Source organism: Neoarius graeffei, chromosome 1 (assembly GCF_027579695.1).
Source record: "Neoarius graeffei isolate fNeoGra1 chromosome 1, fNeoGra1.pri, whole genome shotgun sequence".
NCBI classification, from domain to species: domain Eukaryota; kingdom Metazoa; phylum Chordata; class Actinopteri; order Siluriformes; family Ariidae; genus Neoarius; species Neoarius graeffei.
The window spans coordinates 31,706,746-31,719,623 of record NC_083569.1 but is presented as its reverse complement, the minus strand read 5'-3'; the positions used below and the strand labels follow the sequence as shown (position 1 = coordinate 31,719,623).

General features: G+C 32.5%; 1 gene segment (V, D, J or C); it reads left to right on the top strand.

Annotated features, from left to right (window-relative positions):
• Positions 1 to 3,873: 3,873 nt before the first annotated feature.
• Positions 3,874 to 12,878, top strand: part of LOC132892484 (T cell receptor alpha chain constant-like) — a 102,654-nt gene continuing 93,649 nt past the window's right edge. The window contains 4 exon segments of the C gene segment in view: positions 3,874 to 4,156; positions 4,268 to 4,293; positions 4,730 to 4,770; positions 5,366 to 5,430. Coding sequence covers positions 4,096 to 4,156; positions 4,268 to 4,293; positions 4,730 to 4,770; positions 5,366 to 5,430 — 193 coding nt within the window.

Sequence of the window (12,878 nt, the reverse complement as noted above, 5' to 3'; positions counted from 1 at the left end):
TGAAAGGCATTCCAGGTGACTACCTCATGAAGCTGGTTAAGATAATGCCGAAAGTACACAAAGCATCATCAAGTCTACTTTGAAGACTCTACAATATGAAACATTTTTTTAAACACTTTTTTGTTTACCACATAATTCCATATACAGTATGTCCACATTTCACATATAGCAAAACTTCTCACCATGCTTTTATAATTAGATGGACTTCATGCTTGAAGCATTTCATACAAGTCTTTTCTTTCTCCAGTATATAGAAACATTTTACTGAGGTAGGGCCAGGAGTGCTCATGGTCAAGTTCCACACTTCAGCTTATCCGAGTACAGATGCACACAGATATTTACTTTCATCATAGCATGAGAAGGTTTCTACAAAATATGTATTGTCATGATTCTTGATTGGTGTTTCTGCAGTGATGAACTTAACTGGATGCTTTAAACTGAAATGAAAATAAAATGCACAGGAGCTCATTTAATTGGTATCTAGCCTACAGTCACTGGCTGGATGAGATAATTTGTAATGATTGCACTGAATGTGTGAATAAAAATGTAAGGAGTACATTTTTTTTAAAGTGAAAATGTAATAACTTTTTAATAGAGCTTCCACTTGAAGTCGGTTAAAGTATAAATGCTCCATAACAATACTCAAGTATAGTAATGAAGTGCAACTACTCAAGTATTTTCCACCCCTGATATACAGTATGTGTGTAACATCCAGGGTGTATTCCCATCTTGCACTGTTTCCAGGAAAAGCTTCAAATCCACTGTGACCCTGACCATGATAAAAAAAAAAAAGTGGTTTACCAGGCACACACATTTATACTTATGGCAATTAGATGTTTTAGCCACCAGGGGGTCCACCTCCCACACATTTGCTCACTACCCTATTCAGTGGAAGGAACCACCATAGGACTATCATTAATTGGATAGTATTTTGGTGGTGGCAGTAGTGACCCTGGTATTCAAGTGGCATCTTAGTAGGTGTTGCTATAATACAAGTGTATCTGGTAATGCAGTGTTGCTATAGATTTTTAAACACTTTCTTGTTAGTCCACCTTGTAGATGTATAGCTTCACTGAAAAACATTTCAGCCTTGTTTAGTTATGTCCACTTACTTTTCCTCTTTAACTTAATGAGCTCTGAAAAGTGTTTTAATTTGAACTAATCTGTGCAAGTTTTCAAAGGTTAGACTTGAATTACTTAGTTGTCTTGACTAATTGAGACTTTTTCTGAGTTGAAACAAAGATAATCATCAAATTGAGTTAACTTGCATTTTCAAGGCAGCAGGTGAACTTGCATTTCCAAGTTAAACCAATTTGAAATGTTTTACAGTGTTGTGTACATTTGTGTTAATCATTCTCTTGCTCAGTTTCTGACCACAGCACTACAGTAAACATTTTGTGTATAGATTGTTTCTTGACCCAACACTGTTATTGTATAAATTAGTTTAAAATTCCATCAGTGCTGCTGTACCTGATAACAACCACACACACGACCAAGGCACCGTCACTGCTGTGGCAGTGATCATTCATGTACATCTACACTGAGTAATTGTACACACCCAAAATGCATCTTTTACCAAATACACCTGTATAAGCCAATGAGTTCATATGTGTGACAGCCTGGGAAAACCATTCATATTTTGAACCCCCCCCACACACACAGTAGAGTGCACGGTGGTGTAGTGGTTAGCATGGTCGCCTCACAGCAAGAAGGTTCTGGGTTCAAACCCAGCGGCTGGCGAGGGCCTTTCTGTGTGGAGTTTGCATGTTCTCCCTGTGTCTGTGTGGGTTTCCTCTGGGTGCTCCAGTTTACCCCACAGTCCAAAAACATGCTGTTAGGTTAATGTGGTGAGGCCTTGGGCTGAAGTGCCTTTGAGCAAGGTACTTGACCCCAGACTGCTCCCTGGGCGCTCTAGTGTGGCTGCCCACTGCTCTGGGTGTGTGTGCATGTGTTCACTGCTTCAGAGGGGTTAAATGCAGAGGATGAATTTCACTGTGCTTGAAATATGCATGTGACAAATAAAGGTTTCTTCTTCTACCTTAATCAAGCTACATATTATCAAAATCAAATCACTTGAACCTTTGAAAGAGACAAACAAACAACCGTGTGGGTGGCATGGTGGTGTAAGTGGTTAGCATGGTCACTTCACAGCAAGAAGGTTCTGGGTTCGAGCCCAGAACCTTCTTTGCATGTTCTCCCTGTGTCTGTGTGGGTTTCCTCCGGGTGCTCTGGTTTCCCCCACAAATCAAAAGACATGCGGTTAGGTTAATATGGGACGGCCTTGGGCTGAGGTGCCCTTGATTGAGGCACCTAACTTCGAACTGCTCCCCGGGTGCTGTAGCATGGCGGCCCACTGCTCTGGGTATGTGTGTGTGCTCATTGCTCACGTGTGTGTGCATGTGTGTTCACTGCTTCAGATGGGTTAAATGCAGAGAGGAATTTCACAAGCGTGTGATGAATAAAGTTGTTGTTGTTATTCTTCCAACAAATGAAGGCAAAAATACAACCTTCGCTAACATTTGTTTGTTTGTTGGACTTTTCCCAACAAAACTGAACAAGTAGTGAACGGCTTTTGTTGAAATTTTGGGGAAAGGTGGGCCATGGGCCAAGGAACAACTGATTACATTTTGATGCAAATCTGGATAAAAACATATGGTAAAAAAACATATTAACAAAACAAACCCGGTAAAAAAAACACACTACCGTACTAGTGGGCTGTCACTTTGATGATCAGCGTCATTCACATCAGTCTCTGTTTTCATCTCCTGAAGTAAAAGTCACTCATGGCATTTAAACACAAGGCTTATCATCATCATCATCATCATCATCATCATCATCACCATCATCTCATCACTCCACTGATCTTTGTTCACTCTTACATTGGTAGGGAAATAATCAGTCAGTTCTGTTAGCTTTTTTTTGTCATTAATATATTTTTCTAAGATCATTTAAACATTTTCAAACTTTGCCTGCTTTTGTCTGTAGAGAGTGTGTAAGTTCGCATCTCCTTTTTGATGATGTCTTGGCAAAGGAGCAGTGCATTAATTTTGACAGCCGGTATCTGATCATAAACTGAATTTATTAGGCTTATGTTCATTTTCCAAGGGTGAAGAACTATCCAAGAACTTGACAAAGGCATCAACCTAGCACACTCAACTAGCAGGGTTTTAGACGTCTAAAGACTACCTGTCTGTTTTACCATTTTGTTAAACTGGCTCCTTGCACAGCTTTGCTGGTGGACAGCCTGGGCAAGTTTAGACTAAATAAAAACATTCCATTTTGTTTGTGTAAAACATATTTTCTTGTTTTCTTTAAGCAGACATTTTACTTTTGACTGTTTTCCAGAATTTAGCCACAGGGACATCTGATGGGCTTTGCCAGATCACTATACAAATACAGTTAAATCCAAATGTTTGTGGCACCTGGGAAAGAAAGTAAAAAAACAAATCAATATAGACCAAATATATGCTTTAAAAGAAACCTAAATTCAACATTTTGCTGCAACCCTGTCATAAGGTTATGTGTTATATCTGACAGAGATATAAGAAATATGCCAGGAACAACATATGCCCTAAGAGGCACAGAATTGTCATACAAGCTATTAGAAAGTAGTTATATTTTCTTTAACAATGAGGATGTATAACAGGATAAAAATATGTTAAGATAATACAGTTCTTCTGTATAATACTTCTCTTCCCTCCATTCAGGACATTGCACCAAGGCGCTGCATGTCCCGAGCCAGAAACTTCATCGGTGACCCCTCACACCCTCACTATGGACTGTTCTCCCTCCTGGTCTCTGGGAAGAGGTTCCACAGCATTTGGTGCAGGGCCACCAGGTTCTGTAACAGCTTTTCCCCCCAGGTCACTAGACTCCTGAACTCCAAATCTAAACTCTAAACTTATATTTATACTTGAACAATTCCTAATTCCACAGGTCACTTTATACTATTGTACTTTAATATTTTTGCTGCTGCATAATTTAATACACTTTCACATTTAATTCTGTGCTGAGCCAAATTGCAACGAAATTTCATTCTGTGTACACGTGTTGCATACTGAATGACAATAAAGGTTGTCTAAGTCTAAGTCTTACATGCACAAGTTACTAGAAGTGGGGCAGTGGAGCAGATCTTCATCAAAGCGGCTGCACATCGGTATCTCTCATTTGAAGTATTGTCTGAGCTATGCATTTAACTGTGGTGGTGCAGATATGTTTTGAAAATTAATTTATGTCCAATTTTACTTGCTTTTTACAAACCATTTAGGAGAGTCATCATGTAGAAATCAACAGGTATCCAGTTATGAGTACAACCACAAAAATGCAGGTAACACAACTTACGTTAATCTTTAATGCATGTACTTTTCACTCATTCTTTCATCTTCAGTAACCTCTTGTGCTTATTCATTTATTGTTTTTTTCCTGGTGGTATTTGAGCTATTAAGCTGCAGTAATTCTATCAATTCCAAGGGGATGTATGTCATATCACAGTTTGCTAAACTTGCTAGTCTCATTGATAATATTTACAAAGGAACATCCATGCATATGAAGCCTATTATTATTATTATTATTATTATTATTATTATTATTATTATTATTATTATTATTATTATGTTCTCTTCTTGATTTTGTCTTATTCTTTTTATTTTGCTTTTGTATCTTTTCAAATTCAGTGATGGTGTTTTATGTATTGATGTTTGACACTGTGGACTTCTGGTTCTGGCTACAGGATATATTTTGGATCTGGAACAAAGCTGTTTGTTCAATCTAGTGAGTATAATTTAAAACACATGACCATTATTAGAAGGTTGATTTGTGCAGCTTTTTGAAATGACTTTTATAAAACACATGCTTAAAGGTTTAAACTGTAAGACACATTACTTAGCCAAAATGTAAACACTTTGGAAACATACAGTATATGAATTCTATTACAGAAAATAGCTGTGATGGCAACTAGATCTTATAACAATGTTTTACCATTGAATTTCTGTTTTGTAAAAATAGCTGATGTCATGATAATCAGTGCATCAGTTTACATCCAGATTCCCAACTCAATGCAAAGTTTGTCCAAATTTAATTACTTTAAACTTGGTGCAAATGTATATATACTGTGCCAAATTGCAATAGATACTTGCTATGAAAATTAGCTAATGAAATTGTAACTTCAGAAACTAATAGTATTTAAAAATAATGATCCAAAAATGCTAATCAACTGTACTGAACGATTAAGGTAAAGTTTACTTTACACAGTATTTTGAAATAAAAAATGAAGTATTTTCATGAATGACGTTTTCTTGCTTTACTGCACACTTGACAATATTTAGCAAGATTTTAAAGAAAGTTTTTGTTATTGCTTGTTGCTCAGTGTGACTACTCAAGGGAACACTAAAATCATTTTTGGTACTGGCACTAATCTAATAGTAGAATCAGGTATGTTTGATATATATATATATATTTTTTAAATGCATATTTTCAATTCAGTATTTTATGATTGTTTGGTTAATGTACTGTGTAACGTGACACTTACATATGGTATCATACATAATATTCAGTTACATAAAGACAGAAAAAATGACAAAATATATCAACAAATGAAAAAAGCTAAAAATGATGTGAGCTAATAATTTTTTTTAATGATAGATTGAAAAAATAACTTTAATCTAGCAAACTGCCACACATTCACATACTCCATGTTATTTGTATGGAAGTTCAGAATATTTGACTTTTGATGAATATAAAATAATCATTGGCAAATGAACTTGGCTTTATATTGCAGCAGGTAAGAAATTACAATTTATGGGCCTCAATGTTTTGGGTCAACGGTGATAAATTTTGAAATTGGAGTGCATTCTTTTGAGATTTAGAATGACAAAAATAATGGCAAAAATATTGAATATACTGTATAGACTCTAGTGTGGTTTATATGTTTGCTATTTTGTTAGTCTTGTACTTATTTTGTCACACTTGGACCATTGTTCAAGGTGACTAATATATTTAATTAATAATATTATGCACATTCAATAGATTCAAAAGATTAATTTGTTCAGTCTCACCTTAGTTAAACTTTATAAATCCAGTTTGTAATGAGTAAGTGTACTCAGTTAATATACTGATGTGTAATACTGTGTGCCATCTGGCACTAATGGTAAACTCATCTTTGGTCATGGAACCAGGCTTTTCATTGACAAAAGTGAGTTCAATATTTATATCTATATGTATATATCTATATGTTTATATTTATATGTTCACATTTGTCTGTATGCATATATGTCCACGTTTGTTAATCTTGAAACATGGCTCATACCTGTGTTTCATATATGACATTAACTAGACAGATTAATAGAATAAGAAAATACTAAATTATGCACAAGAACAATGTGCCACTTTATAGAAATATATGTATTCAATATGCTAGAAACAAGGTTTAGTAAAGCATAAAAGTAAAGTGAAATATACTTTAAACAAAGCACTTTGAAAGTAAGGATCATTGTTTTGAAGGCTTCTTAGATCTAGATTAATGTATGAGTATACCATGTTGTGTGACTGCTGATAACAGAAGACTGATATTTGGCCATAGAACTAAACTGTTCATTCATACAAGTAAGTAAGTTGTATGTAGTATTAAAAAAATACATGTATATCCTTCCAATAACATTAATACTTAGCTGTAGATATTACATTACCAAGTACAGATTATGAATTGGATCAAAATAAAAGCAAACAAGTGATATTTTTCAGTTAAGCATTTGCTTTGTTAATTTGTAGTTTTATCAGCATTACAGTATTACAATATTAGCATATTAAATAGGTTTTTTTTTATTAAGGAAATACTTTAAAAAAGTTGCATCCAAATTCTAAGCAATTTTTGGCCTGGATTAAACTTCTGTGTGATTGGGACTAACACTAAGTTGACAGTGGATACATTTACATTTCACTGTAAATAATACTAAATATAGAGAGACTTAGTCAAAAGTTATGGATTTTTCAACAGTTGATTCAGTCATCATTATTTCCTTATAAGCCTTCACAACTATCAACGTCGTTATATTAGAAACTAAAACAGTGCATATAGAACATGAAATATTGACAATACTTCAACAAATACTCGAAGATTTTTTTGTTTGTGGTTTTTGTTGTGGAGGTATGCATTGTGTGACTAGTAGCAGGGACAAAATCATTTTTGGTAAAGGATCTCAACTCTTCGTTGAATCAGGTGACATTATTTGAGTTTATTCTTGATGAATTTCTGAGTTGACAACCATATGATTATACTTCATAGAAGAAAACTATCAAGCAAAATGGAATGCAGAAATACTCTGATATTCTACTGCAATAAATGCATTACAGAAAGATTAGGTTGATACTATTTGCCTAACTGCAGTCAGATTTGGTGATTTTTGAGATTTGTACAGAGTTGTTGATGTATTTTGGGAGTATTTGATATGGGGTTTAGCTCAGTGTGAATACAGCTGGAGTAAACAGGATCCTATTCGGCAAAGGTACCTTGCTCACAGTAGAATCTAGTAAGTTTGAAATATTTTAACATATTATAGATCGATTCAGGTTCAGAAGTGTACCATTACACTGGTTTTAAGCTGTTAAATGTTACTAGATTTCATGGTGGCATTAATAGTATTTGTAGGTGCAATGCATGTTGGTTAGGTAAAAAAAAAAAAAACTCCTTCAAATTATGTTCATAAATCATTTCATTTTGAAAAAGCATTACATTGTATTAAACTATCTTAGGTACTTAACATGGAAAAATTCGAACATAAGTACATTTATGTCATGTTTCATTTTTGAAATTCAGCTATTTAAATATTTCTACGTATAAACACAGATACTCCATTGATATACCAATTAATTATATTTGCCTCTCCTGAACATTAGATCACTTGAACAGGGTCGTTTTTGGAAAGTCATTTTGCTTTGTGTGACTAGAGAAGGCAAAAAGATATTTTTTGGAAGTTACAAACAATCTGTAGAGTTGTGTAAGCTTTGTACGCATATCAAGTTCTATAATATGGTTTACTTTTAATCTGGCTTTAATCTAGTAAACATACTTGATTAAACACAAACTCATTAGCTCCAGGTTTTTTGTATGGAAGTTGAGAATGTGTGACTACTGGTGAATACAAATTAATCTTTGGCAAAGGAACTTGGCTTTATGTTGCAGCAGGTAAGAAAGTACTTTTTTTTTGCCAATTTGCATATTAAGGTGCTAAATTTTAAAATAGTATTTATTCATTAATTAAAATGGCAAAAAAGAATGGAAAATTAACTGAATGCATGCATTTGTGCAGCAGCAGGGCTATACCTCACTTCTTTTTGGAATTATAGAATCATATAATATCATTTCTTCTCATATGACTTGTGGCTATTATTTATTTGACTACTTTTGAATTTTGTGTCAGTTGTGCTATCAGTAGAGACAAAAGAACATTAAATGAAAGAATAATTTGTCATACCTTAGCTGCAGTTTATAAACTAGTTTGTAATGAGGAAGTTTATCTCGTTATTGTACTGAAGTGTGATATTGTGTGACATTTGGCAGTAATAATAAACTTGTCTTTGGTCATGGAACCAAGCTTTTCATTGACAAAAGTAAGTTCAACATTTCTATCTCTATGCTCAAATAAGTCCACTTTTTTGTTAATGTTGAAAGAAAAGTGATAGAACCTGATGGGAAGTACTTGTATTTAAAATGTAACAATAAAGACTAATAATAAAACTGTAGACAAATGTATGCAGAAAACGAACAATTATTCACAAGAACAATTAAAATCTTTATGTAAATCTTTAAGAAATTATTTAATTAATAGCTATTTGATTGATAAAGAGACAAGATGCAATTAAGTGGACAGTGGATACCAATATGTTTATCTGTAACCCTTTTCATACATTAGAAATAAGATATTTAATTATAAAGTATCACTAAATATGGAGATGTTTTGTGATCAGTTCTGGATTTTTTCAATAGTAGATTTCAATATTTCAACAAATACTTTAAGATTTTCTACAGAATGAAACACAACGTGTTTTTGTTGTGGAGGTATGTATTTTATGACTATTACCAGAGACAAGATTATTTTTGGCAAAGGAACACAGCTCTTCTTTGAAACATGTAACTTATATATATTTTTTGAGTTTTATCTTGATAAATTACTTAGTGTACAATGACATTTTAATAGAAGAATGATTCTATCTATCTATCTATCTATCTATCTATCTATCTATCTATCTATCTATCTATCTATCTATCTATCTATCTATCTATCTATCTATCTATAAACAAACTATGTGTAACATCCCAAAATCCTTAGAAAAGTCTCCAAGCAAAATGAAATCCTTAAATACTCTATGTTAATATAATATACTATAGGCTTTACAGAAAGATTAATTTTATACTATTTGCCTACCAGTTAGATTTGGTGATTTTCAAGAGAAATAAGCCATTACATGAAAATAATTTTCCAGGACCACTGATGTATTTTGGTAGTATTTGATATGGAGTTTATCGCAGTGTGAATACTGGTGGGGCGAACAAGCTCATATTTGGCAAAGGTACCTCGCTCATAGTGGAATCTAGTAAGTTTACAATCTTTTTTTTTTAACATAATACTGGTCAGTGTAGGTGCAAGAGATATATTACAATGTGATTATTGTTTGAGAGCTATATAACATTTTACAGATTTTATGGTGACGTTAACATTAGTTATAAATGCAGTGCATATTGGTTAGGTTAAAACTTAAACATTTGATTTCAATTTGAAACAGCATTACGTTGTGTTTGGTATCTTCCATAGAAAAATACTAAAATAATTACATTAATGTAGCACTTCAAATTAAATTCAACTATATACATATCTCTATGTGTAAATATATGGTAGATGATTTATTGATATCTACTAAATTATTTTATTTATTTTTTTACACGTCAATGCTTAACATTAGATAACTTGGAGAGGGTAATTTTTGTAAAGGCACTTAGCTTTGTGTGACTAGAGGAGACAACAAGATCACTTTTGGAAGAGGCATTAAACTTTCTGTGGAGCTGCGTAAGTTTTTTCTTTCCTACTTGTTTGATTCTTTAGTATGCTTTGAGATACACAGTGTACCTGAATGCTTAAATGAAAATAGTTTTATTGTGCATATTGGCGGTGCTTGGAAACTGGTCAACTTGTGATTGAAATATTTTGTCATAACATAAGTAACAGCATTAACCCTAAAGTAATAGCTTATACAGTATATTTTATACTCTGCTATGCATTTCAACATCAGAATTATTTTCATAGTCCAAGAAACACCACACAAGCTAATTCTTTATCTACTTTACAATGAAAATCAAGATATCCTGAATACTGGTGATTGCTCAAAATTATTTCATAATCTTTCTATAGGTGTCAGTTGATTAGATTTAAAAAAGTACCTATATGATACATTTATTATGTGCAGTGAAACATACAACATTATTGATATTCAGTATGAACAAGACATTATGATTCTCAAATATAAGGACAATGCATAATGTATAAAGAATGTATTGCAGCATACTGAATGGTTCAGTAATGTTTGCATTTCCATTTATATTTATATAAATTAAAAGGAATCGTTAATTTGTAGCATCAAAGTAGTCTGATGTCATGCACCCTAAACTGAAGTATTTGCTATGGCATGCTACTTTGTGTGACTACTAGTACTGACAAAATAATTTTTGGAAAAGGGACTAAACTACATATTGAAGCTGGTAAGTAAATTGGCTTTAAATTTTGATCATCCATAGTTGTGCCTATTTCAGTTCTGAATATGATATTAAAATATTGATATTGTGGAAAGCTTTTGAAAAAATATTTCTGCCCTTCAGGAACATAATTGCAGGATATTAAAGTCTTGAATATTGAAATACATTGCAAAATGTTGAAGTAAAATGATCTCTGATAGTTTTTCTCATGAGTAAGAACGTAACATACTACATACATGATTATACAAGGTGTTTAAAAAATTGCTATTATTCGAGATGTAAATATCCCAGAAACTACATAGTCTAGGCAAATGAAACTGGAACAGGCTTAATGTTGGGCAATATAAGATTTATTCCTCAAAATTTGAATGAGAGATTCAAAGGTATGTGGATTCCATAAACGATTTCACAAATTTTCAATATGCACGCCTAACCCTAATCCAGCCTTCCTTTTCGAACTTTTTGTGCCATGTCCAAATCTGCATTGCAGTTGGTGCATTTTTAGAAAATTCTCTCATACACTGTAAAATATAATAAGTTGACTTTACTTAAAAAAAATATGCAAAGTCGTTGCCTCAAAAAAAGTCATTTATGTTGATTTAGATAAATTAGATTGGGTTAACTTATTTTTTGTGAGTTTGCAGTACTCAAATTAACTTAGATTAGTTTGATTACATTAACTTATTTATTTTGAGTTTGCAGTACTCATATAAACTTATATTAATTTGATTACATTAACTTATTTATTGTGAGTTTGCAGTACTCATCTTATATAATTTTGATTACATTAACTTGTACTGTAAACTTAAAATAAATAAGTTAATGTAATCAAAATTATATAAGATGAGTACTGCAAACTCACAATAAATAAGTTAATGTAATCAAATTAATATAAGTTTATGTGAGTACTGCAAACTCAAAATAAATAAGTTAATGTAATCAAACTAATCTAAGTTAATTTGAGTACTGCAAACTCACAAAAAATAAGTTAACCCAATCTAATTTATCTAAATCAACATAAATGACTTTTTTTGAGGCAACGACTTTGCATATTTTTTTTAAGTAAAGTCAACTTATTATATTTTACAGTGTAAATGCACGCTGCACAGTCTTGTTCAACTGTGTTCGAGCATACTCTAACATACAAAACACCTTTTCTTTTCCAGTCAGTGGCATTTCTATACCTAAAAAGATTAAAAAAAAAACATTAAACCTAAAATTTTGACCTGTTTCCAGACATGCTGTTAAAATTTGAGGTCAACTGAACGAGAATTGGCAAAGTTATTAGATTGTGAAATGATATCAAAATTTTTGAAACACCCTGTATTTTACTAACAACTACATGGCAATTGAAGAAAATGTTAATTCAAATGTTAAATAAATCTATTTATTAAATTAAGATGAAAGCTTAGTTTGTGACCTTAGAGTAGTCTGATGTAGTTAACCCTAAACCTAGAGTATTTGCTATGGCATTACACTTTGTGTGACTTTTAGTAATGACAAGATAATTTTTGGAAAAGGGACTCGATTGCTTGTTGAAGTTGGTAAGTCAATTGCCTTTAAATTTTGATTGTCCATAGCTGTGTCTGTTTCAGTTCTAAATATTTGAATATTAAAAACTGTTATTCAGCTGTTAGCAATGTATATATTTTAGCGCAAACGGTATTGTTAGTAGTTTATCTTTGAGCGAAATGTTGTTTCAATTTATACTGTCAGCAGTCAAGAATGAATATTTTTTGACTGCAAAGTTCCAAATAATTTGCTTGAAATTTAATCCAAAATGAAAGCTATACATTTGTTTAGTCCAGTGTAAAACCAATCAGGACAACATGTTGATGGTTTGGAATAGATTAGAGTGTACTGGAAAGTTAATGAAAGGACACATACCACTGTGTGGATGCTGGTAGAAGTAAACTGATCTTTGGACATGGAACAAAGCTAACAATAACATCAAGTAAGTGTTTAGTGGTAAATCAGACAACTTTTAAGCTATGCGTATTTTAACAATGTTATATTTCCATTTGTTTATTGCTGCCCATGTGTGAAGTCTTAAATATTATATTCCCAGTCAGCTTATTGTGATTCAGATACATTGTGGTATTAACATTTTGTTAAGCTCAGTATATTATTAACAAAC